This window comes from Festucalex cinctus, chromosome 9, assembly GCF_051991245.1.
Source record: "Festucalex cinctus isolate MCC-2025b chromosome 9, RoL_Fcin_1.0, whole genome shotgun sequence".
NCBI lineage: Eukaryota > Metazoa > Chordata > Actinopteri > Syngnathiformes > Syngnathidae > Festucalex > Festucalex cinctus.
This window is the reverse complement of record NC_135419.1, coordinates 11,746,565-11,766,245: the sequence shown is the minus strand read 5'-3', so window position 1 is coordinate 11,766,245 and position 19,681 is coordinate 11,746,565. Positions and strand designations below refer to the sequence as shown.

General features: G+C 42.5%; 3 protein-coding genes across 4 annotated transcripts; 2 read left to right on the top strand and 1 right to left on the bottom strand.

Moving 5' to 3' along the window:
* The first annotated feature begins 340 nt into the window (after nt 1–340).
* Nucleotides 341–3,130, top strand: ttc9c (tetratricopeptide repeat domain 9C). The gene is made up of 4 exons (XM_077532037.1): nt 341–457; nt 1,331–1,640; nt 1,777–1,959; nt 2,128–3,130. Exons 2-4 carry the CDS (start codon nt 1,352–1,354, stop codon nt 2,247–2,249), a joined length of 594 nt encoding a protein of 197 aa, XP_077388163.1. The 5' UTR covers nt 341–457; nt 1,331–1,351; the 3' UTR covers nt 2,250–3,130.
* Nucleotides 3,131–5,437: 2,307 nt separating this feature from the next.
* Nucleotides 5,438–9,574, bottom strand: map1lc3cl (microtubule-associated protein 1 light chain 3 gamma, like). Its single transcript, XM_077532315.1, has 4 exons — nt 6,787–9,574; nt 6,276–6,331; nt 6,109–6,215; nt 5,438–6,036 (listed from the first exon to the last, which is right to left on the bottom strand). Exons 1-4 carry the CDS (start codon nt 6,845–6,847, stop codon nt 5,847–5,849), a joined length of 414 nt encoding a protein of 137 aa, XP_077388441.1. The 5' UTR covers nt 6,848–9,574; the 3' UTR covers nt 5,438–5,846.
* LOC144025913 (uncharacterized) lies at nt 8,687–19,370 on the top strand. Of its 2 annotated transcripts, none has more exons than XM_077532313.1 (4): nt 8,687–9,226; nt 15,332–15,551; nt 15,967–16,194; nt 16,265–19,370. In XM_077532313.1, exons 1-4 carry the CDS (start codon nt 8,984–8,986, stop codon nt 18,724–18,726), a joined length of 3,153 nt encoding a protein of 1,050 aa, XP_077388439.1. In that variant the 5' UTR covers nt 8,687–8,983; the 3' UTR covers nt 18,727–19,370. The 2 variants fall into 2 exon arrangements, with proteins under 2 accessions (XP_077388439.1, XP_077388440.1); XM_077532314.1 differs by lacking the exon at nt 8,687–9,226 and adding an exon at nt 11,467–11,561.
* The last annotated feature ends 311 nt before the right edge of the window (nt 19,371–19,681 follow it).

The window sequence follows — 19,681 nt, the reverse complement described above, 5'->3', positions numbered from 1 at the left end:
ATCAAAGTCTCCTTTTTACTTTGAATTTATTTTCATATTTCGAAATAAAGATGATTTAAATCCACTGCAGTCTTGCTTTTCGTCAGGAGAGGTCACAATAACCGAAGCTTGATTTCCAAATCACTATCAGTAGTGATTACGTTTGCCACTTATGTTGTTTTTTTTTTACGGAATAATGCACTGCATATTTAATATTATATTTTGTGTTTATTATTATTATTATTATTATTATTATTATTATTATTATTATTATTATTATTATTATTATTATTATTATTATTTAAATGTTTTACTAATTGTTAATAAATGTGCAATTCCACATGTGGCCTTTAGGTGACAGTAGCAGGCGTGGAGCCGAGACATTCGCCTGGTGGCAAAACAAAGAAGAAAACGTGCACCAGCGTTTGTATGACAGTTTTTCAGCTAGCTGTCAACTCGCTTTTTATTTTCATTTAAGGTGAGAATTTTCGTGGCGGCTTGAAACATAACTCTTTAAATCACGTACATGTACAAACAGCCTGAGGGTATTTGTAGTTTCTGAACATTGTGTGTAAGGACGTGTGTGTGTGTTGGCTAGCATGATGAGTTTAGCTGTTAACGTCACGTTGTATATACGAGTATTTTTCAATTATAATTTACTCGGGGCTCATTTATGGGGATTTTAGTCTATTGTCTATCAACACGGTCCTTTAACAATGTGTTATTGTAGTTCCTTGTTTACGATGTTGTAGAACTGTACTGGTAAACAAACACTTTGCGCTTCTCCCAATGTTTGACTCAAGCAACTATTTGACGTATTAAACACACCTGTGACGTTCTGGAATGTCGCTGACTCGCTGTGCTGTACAGTACTCGACTTAAAATGCCCATTTTCCTTTTAGATACAGTATTCTTTTTCTTTTTTTTCTTTTTTTTACTATACTTCAAAATGGTCTATCAAATATGACACATTCATTGCAAATGGGATTTGTCAGTGTGCACATGCAAAATCTAATATTTCGTAAGCATAATGTGATGCTTTGAAAATTACTTAACGCCATTGAAAGTCAAACGCAGCATGAGTCTAACTATCATTTTCAAAGGGGGTTGTGTGTATCTGTAACATACACAACTCATAACTATTAGAGCCTTGTTTTAATATGTGGAGATGTTCCTGCTTAACAAATTGCAAAATGGCAAGTAACCAAAAATGCCTGACATCTAACTCTGCAAGTGATTATTATTAGCATTAGGCTTGAACCACTAGTAGTTGACTTCTTTTATTGAGACTAGAATTATCATACAATTGTGTTTTTCTGACGATGACAACTGCCATGTTATTTTATTTCAGCATACCAACTCCGCTTCAGAAATGCAGATTGATGACGAAGGAGCCGCAGCAGCTTCTCCTGCTTTGAAGCCAGTCTGGGCTTTGCTGGAAGAAGCAGGACAAATGAAGACAGAAGGGAACGCTTTCTACCGGGAAAAGAACATCCGTGCCGCTGTTGGCCGTTATCACCGTGCTCTTTTAATCCTTCGAAGCCTCGACTCTAAAGTGCCTTTGACTTTAAAAGGATTTGGCCCTGAGAGGCCGCCTCTCACGTCTGAACAAGAGACATTCTTGAGAAACACACAAGTGGACTGCTTCAACAATTTAGCTGGTATATTAATACATGACAGTGTACAAGTGTAACTGGATTTGAGATTGTTTATTTTAACTCACCCCGAATACAGTATGTAATTGAGTGCTACCAAATATACGTTAGTGTATGGACTGCCAATGTTTGTGTTTTACAGCATGTTTGCTGCAGAAAGCGAGCGTGGACTACTCTCGTGTCCGTGAGTACAGCCTGCGAGTGTTGGAGCAGCGACCAGGTGATGCCAAAGCGCTGTACAGGGCTGGCGTGGCCACACTAGAGCTGGGAGATGCACAGAAAGCCAAGCAGTACCTGACACAAGCCTGCATGATACAGCCTAATGGTGAATTGATTTAATGCTTTTCTTCTGTAGTTTATTATTAGCTTTAGGGCGTTTGCAACAGTGCTGAAGTGTAAGTGACGTGGTCGGACACTGCTACATGGACAACAGTTAAGTGACACAAGAAGTTAGCCATTTACGGAACACTTGGACCTCTTCTTTCTGCCACAGATGTCAACGTCAAGAGTTACCTGCAGAGGGTCGAGGAGAAGCTGAGCCATGATTTAGTCCAGGAGAAAGCCATGTACCGAGGCATGTTTGCCTCCACCACAAAGAGTAGCTCTGGAGAATAGATTAACCAGACCGACGCAGATTTTTTATTCCACCGTTTCCTAATGATGCCTCATCTGAGACCATGGACTTTGTTCAAGCTGAGCGAATGGGAGACCAAGTAAAGAACGTTCTGAAATGACAGCCTGAACCACTGATGTCTGTTTTTGTTTCTGAGGTGAGTGAAGGACAGCAATAATTGTACACTAGAAGTCAAAATCTTGGACAGATATTCTCATGCTATTGAAAATGTGTTCAGACATTTGACAAAAAAAAACCACGAGGTTTTCAGACAGAGGGTTGAGACAAGAAATGTTGTTCCCTAGCAACAGTGGGAGCGCTTCTTGCTCTCAGATCAAACATACTCCGAGCTGACTCTGGAAGCGAAAAGACTTTATTAACTGTGCATTTTCAACCATTTGTTTCATAAATTCTAGTTTGAATCTATCTGATTTGTACTACGGATGCATGATAACTAATGGACATAGGGCTGCACAATATATTGAAAAAATATCGATATTGCAATATTGCATATCGCAAAGACACGCAATAAGTTTCATAAGGAATTTTATGCTTTTATCTGAATTTGGCCAGTCTGCCACTAACTAAAATGTGCACCGCCATTGAACATTATCGATTATATTGCGTTTGCTTATTTTGCTGGAGGAATAAATGTAATTCTTTCATTAGATAAAAAAAATAATTTCTTTAGGTACATGCTAAATATCGCAATAATATCGATATTGCTATATTCAGCAACTATATCACATGATTTTCCAATATCGTGCAGCCCTAATTGGACAGATAACTATCGGACATACATTGGGGGTAAATCACGTCACACTCATTGGTCCAAATATCAACAAAACTGTACCGACAATAAAAAGTGCTTCAATTACACCAACATTGGTCTTGTTGCTGTCACTTTAAGAAGGCCGTGCACCAAGCCTCTGCTGCATGATGTAGTACATAAACATGCCGTTGTCCTATCCAGTGTGTGTTTGACTTAGTTAAACTAATGCATTTTTATACTTGGGTACTTCAAAAAATGGTAGAGGATTTTTTTTTTTTTTTCTCCCCGAACTTGGGTGACTCTTTATTTGGTTTGCGACAGATACGTAAGTCAAGTCAGCCATAATGTAGAAAGTGGCACCCCAAATTGGCGATCCAAAATGACGGACCTTCTTCGCATGCGCGTCACCGCTCGTGCAGGGGTCACCAATAGGTCTTGACACCGCCTCTGCAATGGGCAAACATTGCCACCTAGAGGCGAGATAGCGCAATTGCGGACCCGTGTGATATTACGTTCAATAATTATATATAAACCGAATCTACCAAATAACAGAATAGACTTCCTACTTTTTGCCCCATCCCATTCTTTTATAATTGACAGTAGAAAAATGCAGGTTTGCCAAAATACAGCCATTCCTCCCATGGACTCTGAAACTCTGTTTATTTCGTATAAAATGGGGCAATGATGTTATCTACTGGTGGTTGGGCATCAGTAAAGTTTCCAAGTTTGACATTTACAGTGGAGCAAAATCAGATTCTCCCCCATCTATCCCCGCTCTAAAAAAAAAAAAAATACAATTGACAAGCATACTTGTCAAAGGCAGTGAATGAGTTAAAAAAAATAATAATAAAAAACGCCTTACTGTGGGCCTACACAGTTGTTTAAAAAAATAAAAAAAAAGCCTTACTACTACTACTCTTCATGATCATTTACAAAAAATACAAAAATAATCAGCCTTATTAAACATTGTTGTATTTTTTTTTATGATAAGAAACCACCTGACTCAGGGAATTTGAGATGGTTCATTGTCATTGCTACACTGCTAATGTGCAGGATATGCGGTTTGTGTCAAATCTATTTGCCCCCTGGGGGCCCCTGGTGGCTAAGGGCCCCCCAGCAATTGCCTGGCTTGCCTATTGGCAAATATGCCTCTGCATGTTTGTAACCTAAAGATAAACGTCATAGACTGTCTTTCTGTTGACTATGGAGCGAGCCTGTAGTGTTCACGCCCCTGAAACAGTTTTGACCTGCTTCTGATTTAGCACAAAGCTGCCGGAATGTCCACGGCGATGTGAAGCGAGCCGAGGCATGATTCCATGTCTGTGTGCTTCTTGTGGACTGCTGCTCTCCTACAGTACAGTATATCTCTCTATACATTCTTTCCCTTTTCCTGTCTTCTTCTGTCAGGAAGACCCCCACCATCCCAATTTCCTGCTCTTCCTTCCTTTTTTGAGTCTTGTTCGCGGCTTCACAGCCTCACCTTGTTTTACCCCTCATCTTCCTGTCTCCTCGTGTATCTTAAAAAAAAAAAAAAAGCTGTGACACGGTGACCCTTGCAGGCTTCAACTTATGTAACTAATAATGCACATAGTGCAGGTTCTCAGAGGAAAGGTGAGGAATTGGCCACCTGTGTGTAAACAAACATCGTGTACAGCGAGGGGACAAATACCTCCTAAATATAACACTCACTAATTGAGTATGTAATCGTTCAGTGATCTTAAATTGGTAACACTCCAGTGAGAATGTTTTGATTAAATAATAAAATCACATCAAATTCAATGACAGGTCACACATTTTCCCACAAGGGTTTGGAGAATTTTGTTGCGGTCTGATGAGACCAAGGTTGAAATTTTTGGCCATCTACTGTAAACGGCTCAAAATAGTAGTCAGGACTTGAACAAAGGCCAAAAAAAAAAAAGCTATTTATTTAGGGTTAATCAGAGGCTCTTACTGCGGCAGAATGAGTTTGAATATGATTGGTTATTTCTGAACACAGCCACAATGTAGTTTTAGGGGGTGTGCACACTTTTGCAAACACATACTTTAATTTTATTTAATTTTTATTTCCTTTCCAAATGTCCTATGTCCAAAAAAATTTGAATTAAGCCATTTTTAATGGTGAAAAGTTTTGAAATCATTACTTGTTTTCCTCTTTTTAATTAATCACAGATACCAAGCATTTGAATAGGGGTGTGTAGACTTTTTATATAAACTGTAATGTACATTGCAATTGGCTGGCCACCAGTCAAGATCACAAATAGACCCCACAGCATTTATTTTGGAGTTACTATGCTCTTGCCAAAATCTACCTGGCAACCAGTTACAATTCACATTTTCTTTACTATTTGTCTTGAACTCCATTTAACCTTTACACAAACATATCTGGAGGTACCACTGAAAAACATCACACCACGTCAATGTATTAAAAGGACGTTTATTTCTTTTTGAATACTGAAACATGTCACAGTGCCTCAATCGTCAAAAAGTCTGGGACACAAATTCACATTGTGGAGGAAGTTAAGAAGTGATGCGAGGGAGGAGGAATAAGTGCTACGAGGGAGTGATGAGCAGCCTGTTTGAGCGCCGTGGAGGCTCCAGTGCCAACCAGCAGCGCCTCCCTTTGTCTGCATTGCACTTCTCCCGCAAAATGTCAGCCCCAACTCATGATCATTTGTTCTTGGATCACAATACTCAAGGGTGAATTTTATTTCTTGCCTTTTTTTCCTGTTTGAAATCAGTTGACAGACGGTACGCCGCCTGAATCAGCTCTCATCCAAGGCATGTTTCAAAAGTCAGCAAAATGGACCTCCAGAGTTGCTCTGGAGTTTCAGCACGGCGGCCTCATCGCCGGCGGGGGCGCTCCGAACATTTCTTGCGAGGCGTAGGTGATGTAGAGGAAACCGTCGGGATCTCTGTAGTGGGAGTAGACCTCCCCCATGCTGGAGGACATGCAGGACATGCTTTTCTCGGCCACCAGCAGGAAGAGCGCCTGGGTCGATTCCAGGTCGATCTTATTCCTGAGAGGACGGAGAGAATGAGACGCGCAAACGAGGGGGAGGAAACTGAAACTTGAGGGGAGATCATTTTACCTGAGCAGGCAGAGGAACTGACCCAAGGTGAGCTCAAAGGGAACCAGAAACTTTGTTTTGTCCAGTAGGGGGAGAGTTTTTTCACGGATGTAACGTTCCACAATAACCTAGAGGACAAAAACGTCATCAGCTTAAGGACAAGTTGAGACAAAAGAGAAGAAACTCACCGGCAGTTTGTTGGGGAATTTGGAGCGGATGCTGCACACTTCGTCTTTTCTTGTTTCTAGGCAGAAAAGACATTGGTTGTTGGAGGGAAAAAAATAAATCAGTCGCTATTAGGATTCAAATTACTTGAAAAACACATTATTTCTGTTCTGACTACCTTGAAAAATAGTCCTGATTATTATGGTTAACAAAAATGAAATCACTATAACAAAAATTGAAAAATTGTTTTGTGAACATTAAATAAAGAGCGTTTAAAAAAAACAAACTGAAAGCAGCTATAATGAAAATATCCTTTGTTTTATCTTTTTTTTTTTAAATGCTGCACTCCATAAATATGCCATATAACACAAACTAAAACTAATAACTAAAATTAAGCATGTCAAAAAATAATAAACCTGCTCTAAAAATGAATTAAAACTAACAAACGGTCAAAAGGAAATAAACTAAAGAACATTTCCACAAGAATATACACAAATCAATGCACAAACTGTATATCCATTTTCCATCACTCACCCAAGCACTTCCTCTGTTTAAAGGGCATCATCATCTCCATGGATTTCTCAAAGGGCGCCATCTTGGTTGCTTGCTTGGGGTGGTTTGCCGGGACCTGCTGGAGCTATTGCGGCGGTCGGTGGCCCGTGACTGACGTTGACGTCCCCTCCGGTGGAAGTTTGCAAACCCCGACGAGAGGCGGGCGCCGGGAGGGATTTATAGGCGAGCGAGTGGGGAGGAGTCTGCCCCCCTCAACCCGCAAAAAAATAATAGTGTGGTCCTCGGTAGTGGCTTCACACGTCCTGGTTACCTGACTTAGCATTCTCGCAGTCATGTGGGGTGTCAGGAGGGGGACACAAAGGGCAGGAAAAAGTATGCAAATGAGGTCATGCCACTCATGACAGAACTCCTGGTGACCTATTTATTATTTGATTGTCCCAGATTGACAGTTTGACCTCAGTCTGATAGCCGCTGTTTACATAACATGGGAAGTGCAGTCTGTCAATAGTAGTAGCAGGAGCTTCCCCTCGAACCCAGAACCGCACGAGGCAGATGTGCTAACCACTCTGTCACCATGTTGTCGTGTGGTAGCCAAAACACAGTAATTTTACAAAAATCTATTTGTTAACTCATTCACTGCCAGCCCAGTAAAAATGGATCTTTGACGTGTATAGCCGTCAATGGCACTGAAAGAGTTAATCACATCTTAGAATTTCGATTAATCACCTAATCAAAAAGGCTTTTTCAACATTTTTTTTAAGAACACCTGTTGTGTGACAATTCTTTCTACATTTATGAGCACATCTTGAACATTTTTTGATCTACTGCACACTTGCTCATCCTCCTCTTATTTTAACTCATTCACTGCCAGCCCAGTAAAAATGGATCCTTGACGTGTATAGCCGTCAATGGCACTGAATGAGTTAAATGCAAATTGGGATTGGTTATTTGAAGAAAAAAAAAATTAAACAGTAGGCTATTGAGCACTGCTGGCATTCGTTCCACTTGGGGGCACCAGAGAACTTAGGGAGTGCAAGACAGCATCTTCAGACAAACGAAGAAAACAATTCCAAACGATCCTTATATTTAAAATGTGACAGACAGTAATAATATAATCAAATCTGTCACAAAGGCCTTGCAGGTGTTTGCTATTAATGTGACTTTTTTTCAAATAAATTTGACTTAGAATATACACATTTAGTTAATTGTAGCCACTTGTCACTTTACAACAGTCAGCTTTGAGATGGTCACAGACAGACACAGACAACTCCAATGTGATGGAGAAGTTCGCCATCTACTGGTCAAAGGATGCTACACCAGAAAGGAATTGAGAACTCGACTTTATCGTTATTAATCAAACAATCAAAAGCATTAAAGATGTTGACGTCAAAATGAAAAAAACCACACACAACTTGAATACATTAAAAATACAATATATTTAATGTTGTAAGTGAGCAACTGTATTGTTTTATTTTACTCATTTAAAATTTGACGTATTCAACATGTTTTAAAAAGCTAGGACGGAGGCCACAAAAGACAGTCCTGTAATACAATTTAATTCAAAATGTATTTTTCTCTATATAAAAGAAAACAGATTTTGGAGCTTGGGACTTTGTGTGGAAATGTTCACAATAACAGTCCACGCATGTCACATCAAAAAAAGAGTCCGCTAGAAACGTCACTTAAAGACACAAAGCACCCGGACAACATAAAACAGACCCCCGTGAAGAGTCACTTGTTAAGACACACTATCTCTATGGGAACTCGCCAGGAATGCGACTTTTTTATGAACTAGCAAACCTGTCCGTACCAAGTTGAACGCGTCGTTATTTCCTTCTTTCTCATGGCGTCTTTTCGAAAAAAACTTGCCAGCCAATAGCAGCGCGGCTACGGCCCTTTGACCCCGCCCCCTTCGCCGCTGCTTCCCACGTTGCGCGTGTGTTGCATTGTCTCATTTGGAAGTACCGCAGCCTGCTTGGCACCATGGCGACTCCCGCTCGTTATCCGCACAAATAAAGTGGCAACGGGAGGTCACTCGTGGATCTACTCGCTGAAATGTTCCACTATTGGGGTAAATGTACGTTAATACTGCGTTGAATTAACCGGCTGTTATGTTGCAATGCAATCCCTCGACCGCATGCGTTGCCGGATAGGAGGACCGTCGCCGTAGCATTCGTCGCCCTTTGCTCGCCGACTTGGCCAAGCGGCGAGAACGACGATGGCCGCCGGCCGCCGCGGCTGTGTCAACTCGCTCTGGTCGGGCACCGAGCGCGTCCGCATCGGGGAGCGCCTCAAGGCCACGCTGGCCGGGGTCCTGGAGCTGGAACTGCTCCGGTGCAAACACCTCGAGATGGTGGACGCGGCTCGCGGGGATCGAAGCGACTCGACCGAGCAGGGGACGTCGGACGGGAGCGAAGCGCAGGATGCCGGGCGGAACGCTGCGACAACCCGCGGGCAACAGGTCAGTAGCACGGATCGCCAAGTATGCACTACGCATGTCGCATTCCCAGTGGATTGAAACGGGGGTTCGACCCTCTTCGATGGCTAGTGTCGATCAGCACTAGGCTGGCGCAGCTCCCCCCCACCCCCCAGTGCGACCATTTGGAGCTGCTCCATCAGATGTAAAGGTCACTTTGGCATATCAGACACTTCATTAGGTACACCTGCACCACCTGATTCATAAACAAGACACTCGGGTTTCACGATATTATGGTTGTCGAAAAAAGCTAACTCTTGCCTGACGTGTCAATTTAGATATTATACACTGTATATCTGTATAATTTTCCAAGGGACAATATACATTTGAGCAGTTTCTTACATGTGTAGTATACACATTCGATATTGTACTGCCCACATTTGCAGTAATTGTACAAATATCACTGCAGTGATCTTTTTCTATTTAGTCCGTTTTGTCTATGGGAATTTTGCTACTTCAACAATTTCATTTTCTTCACAGGATTCATAATCTCTTTTTCCTGATTGGTCAAACGCGCAGTTACTTTTATATTTTACTTATTATTAGGGATGTCACGATATTAAAACTGCCAGAATATCGTCGTCGTCATATTCACAATATTTAAATGGAAAACATTTGTTAAAAAAAAGTCAGGTTGATTTCCATTTGTGCAGTTCTAGCACCCTCTAGTGGCTAGTTTATTAGTGCTATTCAATTTTCATTAGGGATGTTTTGGCCTTCTATGCTTAAAATCTATGCTAATTGTCAGATGAAGGGGAACCTAATTTGCTTGTGAAGCGATCAATGTGTGCTTGCATTACCAAGTAAGTGCCTCAATATTGTTATTAGAGATTGTAAGGTGGTTTATATGCATTGCTGTTATGTACAAAAGCACAATATTGTTTTTTTTTAGTATGAGCTCTCTTTTTTTTTTACAATATTGTGATCTTTTTTAAGTATCGCCAAAGTCCCCACTATATCGTGATAATTATCGTATCATGACCTTCATATCGTGATAATATCGTATCGTGATGTTTGGATGTCGTTATATCCCTGCTTATTATCTGAGTATATGGCCACCTAATATTGTGGCCTATGCACAAATTTATTCTCTCATTGGAGAATGTGGTTTGACATACAATCCAGAAGGACAGAATGTTCCCGCCCGGAGCTGTAGCCTGCAGTGATATTGTACATTATTTGTGAACATGAACTACATTTTCCCCAGTGAATTTATCAATGTATGTGGCTCCGTTGAAAAAGGAAGTAGCAGGCATAGCAGATTGAGGGGTGTGGTCACTAAAAAGTCAAGGGAAGTGAAAATTCATACTAGCAAGAATGTTTTGACACTTTTGTGGATCCTCATTAGCGGGCATACAAAGTACGGCCTAATTACAACTGTTACAAAAAAGAAACGTTTAAAATGTTGATAAAACAAGCATAAAGGCGAACATACAAATGACTTCCATGAGGGCATCATGGTGGAAGTGCTGCCTTCCACACCGCCCGCCCGCTAACATCTCCTCGGTCGTCCCATCCAAGCATTCGGTACTGCAATGCCCCGCCGAGAGGACAAGGCGGCATTATTCATTCTCACCTCAGAAGGTAGCTTGGCCCCGGCAAGTCGGCGCCGCCCACGTAAACAGTAATGAGGTCCAACATGTCGACGCGTGTAGATGGAACGACGTACAATTTAACGATCTCTCTACTCGTGGGTTCTTGCGCGAACACATTCGACCGTATGACTCACTGCTTTGGAATTATATAACAAGTTGTTTTTGCAAATGCACTGGCAACTTCATTAGAGTTTGTCGCTTACAAACAATTTTTGCTTCACCGAAGAAAATAAGACTCAGCTTGGTCATATTCTAAGTGGTTATACTTTGTGCTTTGTCCTGTCATACAAAGACAAGATTCTATAAAATGATAAATGAAATAGCCTTTATGACACAAGTCCTTTTACCTCTAAGATTTTGACTGTTATGTCGAGAAAGGTCTTCAATATTATTAGTAACATGACTTCAGTTTCATGGCATTTGGTTCCGACTTCCACATATCTAACTCTCCATCAGATTTCAAGAGTAATGTAAATTATGATCTTGATGTCAATTTGGTCATTTGTTCAGCCCTTGCGCTTTCCTCATATGAGCTCATCTGGCTATCCCAGTTGACTGTAGGCGAGAGTCTGCGTGCACCCTGGACTGGTCGCCAGCCAACTGCAGGGCGCATTCTGGAGCGTAGACTATCAACCATTCACACTCCCATAGACAATTCTGTCTACCAGCGTGCATATTTTTGGAATGTGGGAGGAAGCCGGAGCCCGGAGTCCATGCAAGAAAATGTAAGCACAGGAAGAACCAAGTCTGCACTAAGGGAAGATTCTAATCCGTAATCTCAGGTCTGTGAGGCAGATATGCACTAGAGATAGACCGATAAGGTTTTTTCGGGCCCGATACCGATACTAATTATTAGTAGTGAAGGATGCCGATAACCGATATTTGGAGCCGAATTTCACTAAAAAGGGACATCAAAATTTGGAAAAAATACAAACTCCAGCTCTTATCTTTTTATTTATTTATTTATTTATTTATTTTTAAGCATACGTTTATTGAGCAACTTTTAGGGTTAGTAAAATATTTGTAAGTTTTTTTTATTTTTTTTTTATTCAAAATCTTAGTCAATAGACAAGTTCTGGGATCTCCCAGGTGCAGTAGCATGCTTTCAAAAGTTAAATAAAAACAAAGAATTATTTTCTACACAAAATAAAAGTCTATCAAAATATCCAAAGTATTAAATTTTTACTTATCTTAGTTTTAATTTCAATCAAAAACAGAAGGTGCAGAGAGTTCCCAGGGTCGACAAAAATGAAAATAAAAACTTCTTTTTTTAAATTTACATTTAAATTAGTTCCCTGAAGTTAACACTTAAAAAAAAATTGATCTTTTATCGGCCATATGATTCTTCAAAATGGCCGATGCCGATATTTCTCAAAATGCTGAATATCGGTGCCGATAATCGGCCCAGCCGATAATCGGTCTATCCCTATGCACCCACCAAAATTAACACTTTAAAATGGTTGCCTTTCACGTATTAACGTTTTAAGAGATGCCTACGTATTGGATCAGATTAAATTATGTGTACCTACACAGTAAATTCTGTCCAGTAAATTGTAATCTAAACAGAGTCCATTAGGTTTCTAAAAAGACTGAAATTTCCATTCGGGAGTAAAATATTCAGAGTAAATTTTACTCAAAGTACTTTTAGTGTGTACCAGAGAATTTGCCTATCCCATTAAAAAACAAAAAACAAAAAAAAAACTAAAGATTTCACACTGAGAAATTTTCCAAGTGCATACTAGTTTATTATTGATAATAATAATAATAATAATAATAATTAGGGGTGTGAATTTCCTAGTATCTGACGATTCGATTCGTATCACGATTCACAGGTCAAGATTCGATTCGATACCGATTAATCCCGATACGAATTTATAAGTCGATTGTTGCGATTTTTTTTTATTAAAATTTAGAAAATACTAATCAGTAAACTAGTACAGTCTAAGATTTGTATGAAAATGTATTATTTATTTATCTGAAACTTCAGTCTTATACAGGTTGTAATCTGTTTCATGTTTTAACAGCTCTGAAATAAAATATTAAGGCTTAACGTTCCATTAATATAACATTCTTCTATGCTTCAGGTGTGAACCCTAACCCGAAGTAAGACGTTTTGTTGAATATTTTTCCATTAAAAATGGAAGTTTAAAAATCGATTCAGCCACCTATTGAATCGATTCGAGAATTGCGCGATGTAGTATCGCGATATATTGCTGAATCGATTTTTTTTTAAACACCCCTAATAATAATAATAATAATAATAATAATAATAATAATATTAAAGTCAAGGGTTGAGAACAAACCCACAACTTCAGGTTGGGAGAAAGCCAATCTACTCCCTGAGCCATGCCGCTCCTACTGTTGTGTTCAACTCGTTCATATTTCATATATATCTCGTTTCAGCTGGAATCTTCGTACCACCTTTTGGATGTTAGTAAACAGTAGGCGTGGCATAGCTCAGGTGGTAGAGTGGCAGTCTCTCAAGCTAAAGGTCGAGAGTTCGTTTCTCAACCCTTGTGTACGGTAACTTTTTTTTTTTTTTTAATAAACTAATAAAATGTGCTAAAAAAAAATCCTTTTGTCAGGTGATATGCCAATTCTCTCGTACACAGTAAAAATACTTTGAATAAAATTTACTCTGCTGTCTTCCAAGGGTAAATTTTACTCTGTTTAGAGTTAAAATTTACTCTATAGAATTTACTGTGTAGAGTTGTGGCAAATGATTATAAGAACTTTAGAAGTCAAGGATTTTAACTCATGATAGTGCTTGTCTTGTTCTATAGTTTTCATCATGTTGCTTGAAATGTGATTCCCTTTTCCGCTTACTAATGCTAAAAAGTGAGCAAATCCGCATTTTGCAAGCACGGACTAAGGCCGTACGGGGTCAAATGGAGAAGCAAAGAAACATTCCATTTGAAATAAATATTTATCTCATTCATGCATAAAACTCAGATCTACTATCATAAACTCGCTTGAACCAAATCAAACGTGTTCAGAAAATGTACAATGTCACATTGGCGTAAAATGCAGTTGTCGGAAAATAACACCTTTTACTAAAGAGGAAATGTTTTTAGTGTGGAAAATGGCATGATTTATCTTCCATTTAATTTCAAGGAGCACGTCAGAGAAAGATGGATGCACTGCCGTGCCGTGTGTGTGTTTGTGCACACTCTTGAAAACGAGGTTTAGTGTTGGGAAGCATCACCTTACATGGATCCATTAGTCCGACTTGCGGATTGAGACGGGCTTTGTCTCTGCTTGTTGCCTCAGGAGCTGAAACACACACAAAAGTCTTCCACCTGACTGAATGTTTTGCAGAGGCACGACGTGGGCGCTATGTTGAACATTCAAAAATTTTATAATGCATGAACAATAAATAGTGCTCGACAAAACACGTCCTACACTGTTCGGCTGCATGCCGTCTACTGATGTGTGTTGTTTCTCATTGTTCCGGTGCTCACATGAAAGAATATCAGATTACATTGCTCACAACAGCCCCCCCCCATCCACCACCCACACTTACTCTCCTATGATTCGATCATGCACAGACTGCGCCCGTGTGCAACATTATATACCATCATGCGCATTGAGGATGGAGAAGACGGACCCAGATTTATGCATGCAATGGACACGTGTGCGGAATCTTGAAATAGAAATTAGAGCGAAAAGTGCAGTTTGCGTTCGACTCTCACTGCTTCATGTGTGGGAGGAGAAGCGAGAGGAGTTTAAAGCGCTGCGCATGGTCGGGGGCAGCAGGCTGAGAGGATATTATGGGAGCGGATTATTTGTCAAGGGGAGTTAGAGGAGAGTGAGCGTGGTGGTAACGGGTGGTGGTGAGGTCATCCGAGATGCCCTTCTCCCTTGCCCCAGCAACCGCTTGGCCCCCTCCCTTTAATCACTCAATGAGTCACTCCAGTCTTTTTTTTTTTCCCCCACTTCTTTCCCGATCTCCAAGGTGACAGGTGGAGACGGACAGCAGCTAGAATCTGAAGCTCTTCTTCATACCCAGATCTTTTTATCCTCCTCTTCATCCCCCTTCTGCTCCTCGGCCTTTGTTACGTCATCTGTCTTCTGCCATTATCTCCTCAATCCCCCCCCCCCCCCCCCCCCCCCCCCCCCCCCCCCCCCACCCGTACCCTGTCATCACAGCAGTGAGTCACTACCTGTATTGTTTTCTTGATCAGTTGGGCTCACAGGCTTTCTCTTGCCTCATGCAGACTGGTTGCAGTGCTCGTGGGGTGGGAAGGGGGGATTTGGAGGATAATTGGAGGGGGGTGATGGTTGTCGGGGGGTTACTCCATGCCCTTGCTAATCTAGGAAATGGAAGCACTTTGCTGACATGGAGTGATTGTTGTACGGGGATGGAGCCTCGTTTGCGAAATGTGCGTTCAAGGAGTGACGTCATCAGGGCAAACAGTGAAAATGATGTCATCCGTCTTTCGTTCATTCACGTGATCACTCAGCCAACACCTGTTTTGCACTGTTTTGATTTCAGGCTCCCTCCCCCTCTGACACAATGGGCCTGTTAAGTCAGAGTAACCCAGACAACTCCTGCACTAACCCTGGCGACGGGACGCTACATTCTTCACTGGGTGGGGGGAGTAACTCCCGCTGGTCCACTCTGTCGTGGGACGCCCCGTCTGACCTGCTGTCACCGCCCACGCCCGACCCCAGTGGTGCCGTCCACCCGGATAGTGATTCGAGACCGAGCTCAGGTAAAAAAAAAGAGTCCAAACAGAAGTGTGTGAAAGTCTTGTGTAAGACGTCTTCCTAAACATTAACCGGTCTTTTTTTTTTTTTCTACTTTTGTTTACTTGCACTTTGTGTGACTTCGCACTGACTCACTCAACGTTTCAACCTTTCCTGGCAAACGCATTCCTCTCACAAGTTGCAGTTATTCACAACTCTTGCACTGCCTCAAAAGGTCTACGTTTAAAAGATAGTTTTACACCTGCACTGACCTTGTTTTAATTCTGAGGTGTCACGTTTGGTGGATCCAAACTAAATATGTTGCTTGTTTACGTTGAATACCTACAGTAGTCATTTATGACCGTATTAACTCCCCATCACCAACTTTATCTTATTATGCTACATATCGCACATGCACATACTTGATGTTTTTCTTTGAAGGTTTCTATTCAGTGAGTGGGAGCTCTCTGTCAGACTCGTGCTACTCAGTGTCCAGTGATGCTGCCCAGGGAGGACTGGTACAGGTGAATCGACCCTTAAAGCTTTGGGAACAGGTCCCTGGATCAGTGAGCAACACTGACACCTTGTGGTCAGACTGTGTGGTGCAACAACCAGGACTGCATGATCAAGGCAAGGATTCTGAGCCAACCCAGGAGCAGTTAATGTCAGGTGAGATGCAGATTATAGTGGAAAATGAAATAGAGTTGAGTTGCACTAAAATGTTCTTTTTGTTCTACAGTCTCAAGTGATCCAGAAGGGTCTGGTCTTGGCTTTCTTTCTGACCTCTGCCCAGGCCTCAACCACTCATTGATTTCTTCGCTTTTAAAGCTTGACCGCGTCTCCCCGTCCTCTGTCTCCTCCCATGCACAACAACCCCAGTTGGACCCATGCTACTGCGAAGACCTCATATCCCGTAGGACAAAAGAGGTGTACCCGTATCCCAGTCCACTGCACGCCGTTGCCCTCCAGAGTCCCCTTTTTACCTCTCAGACGCAGGCGCGATCTCCTTCTCCAGATCCTGACGGAAACCAAGTGGATGAGCCGACAGAAACCGTCGGCGGTGTAAGTCTCCCTCTCCGATGTCAGAATACCACGAACCCAGCATCTTTGACCAAGCTGGAGCAGTACATCTCCCGGCTAGCTCATCAGTACTACCATCGGATAAACCTCTCGATCCCCGATCTTGCACATTGTCCGGTCACACAACGAGGCCTTAGCACACCTGGTAAAAGTCATGGTTCCACCCAGTCTCTGTCTGCCTTTGAAAGCCGCAGTACACCTTCCACACTGCCGGGGGGCAGTGTAACACCGTGTAAATCACTACTGGGTAACTCCGCTAGAGTGAGTCTCAGTGCGACTGGGAAAAAAGCCACCAGGAACTCGATCAATCTGGGGAGCCTTCCCTCTGCGACTGGAGAGGATTTGAGCATCAACTTGCATCTCAATCTGAACTTGAACCTCGCTCCTGGTTTAAACTCCAACAAGGGAATTGTTGAAAACCCCCAAAATGTCAATCTGGGAGATGCTTCAGTGTCAACACAACCCTCGTCAACACCTGGCCCAGCGCTTCGAACGCGGCCCCGGATTTCTACATGTCCGACTTCCCTGAACCACCGCAGTTCCCTGGAGGTCGCTACGGGTCCTGCAGCCTCTTCTGGATTTGGATCAGGAGCTTTCTCTCGCTCCTTGGACTGGAGTACTGGACCGCCACCAGAGGTTGGGACCTCAGTGTTTGGCAACAGTTTTGGATCAGCTGCCGTATCCCAACGCAGCAGCTTGATACGGGAGTCCAGCTCCAGTCCCAAGCTAATTGAGGACTCCCCCATGGTGGGGGAAATCTCTCGTCTCTCTGGCTTATCGAGGGCTGTTGTGGTCGGGCTGATGGAGCAAGGGGTAGAATTGGACATTGACTGCTTCCAGGCGGAAGCAGCGATTGAGTTGAAGCAACATAAAGCTCTCCTGACAGCCCACAAAGAGCACCCGCATGACTACATAAGACTGAAAGACCTGAACCCTCAGAGACCAATGCAGCTGTCTCTCAGCGTCACCCATTCTCCGCAGTCCCAGTCCAGTCTCACCCCTCCCCTCTCACACACCAACAGCCCGATCCACCCTTACCAGTCCATCCATGCGCCTTCTCCAGTCTACTCCTCACACACTAAATACCAACAGATCCCTTCCTTGTCAGACCTGCCCTCCTCCACAGCCTCGTCTCCAACCTCCCGCCCGACGCAAAGAGCCCACTCTCCTCCACGTCCTCTCCAACCCTCTCCGATGGGAGCGACCCCGCTTTCGGTTTTCCGAAGAGATGCCCCTTTTCAGTGTTCACTGCCCCGCGCTGCCACCAGCACATCACCTGTGGAGTATAGTGGCCTCCATCCAAGGAGCGGGTCCCTCCGGCACAGCGGGGGATGGAATAGGGTGGAGGGGGACGGGCTCTACAGAGGCAAGCATGCGTCTCACAAGCTGATCAGGGCAGCGACTGTGAGCAGCTATACGAAGAGGGAGGACTATGGCTCTGCTTGGCATGAGGATGAGGAGACACGATCACGGAGCAAGACCTCCAACAAACTTAGCAGAGCCTTTGAGGGGCGCCTCTGGGGAAAGAACCCTCCGAGCGAGAGGGAGGAGATTGATAAGGCGGAGTATGGCTACGGGTGGACGAGGAATATAGGCGGAAGTTGTAGAGGGGACCAGAGAAGGGTGAACATGGCGTCTGGCGCCTATGACAAGTGGCCAAAGGTAGAAAGCTCACCAATTTTCTCAAAGAACAGAGGAAAGGAGGGGAGAGAGAAGCGGAGCTCAAGTGTCCGGATGTCCAGGAGGGCTTTGTTCAGGAGCGAGTCTCAGGGCTTGCTGGTGCCTTGCAACCAAGATGAGCCCACAAGACAGTCACATTGGGTTTCCTCGTTCGATGTGGGGCAAAGTGCCAGGAGTGCGGGCAGGGACGAGGGTGACAGACTGCTGAGCGCAAAGGACGACAAGCACCTTTCATCCACCGCAAGCCTCTTCAACCTCTCCTGTTCTCAGAGCTACGAGAGCAGCTGTCACTCACTTTCTCCTCTTTCCTCTCCCTCTTATTCTCCATCTCCACCACCCAGACTGCCGCTCCAACGTTCTCGATCCCTGAGGGACCTGGGGAGGCGAGTTTTTGGCTCCATGAGATCTTTAAGCCTCAAACAGAAACCATCGAAAAAATGACATTTCAGCTGCTTGGTGTGTGAACGTAAAATTTAAACAAAGTATTACTTTTGGACTGGAGATACTGAATACATGTTCTCCCAACAACCACATGTTAGCAGGTGAGCTCTTCTCAGGCACATGATTGATCCATGAAATGTATTACTCGCAAAGGGTCTTCTTGCAGCCTTAATAGAGGGCTGGGGAACACAATGACTGCACTGCATCTCCTATTTAAAGCGTGCCGAAAGTCTACAAGAATGAATGTGAGCTGATGATGCAAAGACCCATATAAACATATTGTGTGTGTTTCTGGTAAGTCTAGTATAGCACTAATCTGGGTAAAAGTGATAGTAAAAAGACAGTGAACATATTCATATCAGCAACTTGAATGTTGTAGAACTTATTAGAATGACTTTATTCATATACATTCTTCTGCATGCTGGTCTGTGACATGTTCAGTGATCAGTTATTGTGAGAATGTTTTTTTTTTTTTTTTTTTTAAACTATTAGTAATCCTGCCTGAAGTACAATCATACTGGCCAAAATTTTGACCAAAACCAAACTTTTTTTTTTTTTCTTGAATGTGCTCAGGATTTTTAAAAGAATTGTTGAGTGAGACTAAGTGCAACTTCTCAATGAATAAAATGAACCTTAAAACTAAACACCCACCCTATCATAAATACAGCACAAACTAGGGATGCGCAATAACTTTTTTCACCAATACTAATAACTTCCTGCTTCTCCAAATTAATACTGATAATATTGTATACTACAAACTATAAAATTATATATGGGGGTACACATTAAAAAAAAAATGGTTGTGGTTGTCAAATGAGCACCAGAAGTCTGTCACCATCAAAGGTATTCGTCGTTAGCCGAGACTACTCAGAGTCAACTGCAACGATTACCGGAGCATGTGGCCACATGCTGCGAAAACCAACTTAAAAATGAAAGCATTGGGAAAGCTTTTATT

Coding starts and splice junctions, on each gene's coding strand:
- ttc9c (XM_077532037.1), top strand. CDS start 1,352: ATGCAGATTGATGACGAAGGAGCCGCAGCAGCTTCTCCTGCTTTGAAG. Junction 1,641..1,776: donor CTGCTTCAACAATTTAGCTG/GTATATTAATAC, acceptor TGTGTTTTACAG/CATGTTTGCTGCAGAAAGCG. Junction 1,960..2,127: donor CTGCATGATACAGCCTAATG/GTGAATTGATTT, acceptor TTTCTGCCACAG/ATGTCAACGTCAAGAGTTAC.
- map1lc3cl (XM_077532315.1), bottom strand. CDS start 6,847: ATGGCGCCCTTTGAGAAATCCATGGAGATGATGATGCCCTTTAAACAG. Junction 6,216..6,275: donor AATTCCCCAACAAACTGCCG/GTGAGTTTCTTC, acceptor TTTGTCCTCTAG/GTTATTGTGGAACGTTACAT. Junction 6,037..6,108: donor CAGTTCCTCTGCCTGCTCAG/GTAAAATGATCT, acceptor CCGTCCTCTCAG/GAATAAGATCGACCTGGAAT.
- LOC144025913 (XM_077532313.1), top strand. CDS start 8,984: ATGGCCGCCGGCCGCCGCGGCTGTGTCAACTCGCTCTGGTCGGGCACC. Junction 15,552..15,966: donor TGATTCGAGACCGAGCTCAG/GTAAAAAAAAAG, acceptor TTTTCTTTGAAG/GTTTCTATTCAGTGAGTGGG. Junction 16,195..16,264: donor CCAGGAGCAGTTAATGTCAG/GTGAGATGCAGA, acceptor TTTGTTCTACAG/TCTCAAGTGATCCAGAAGGG.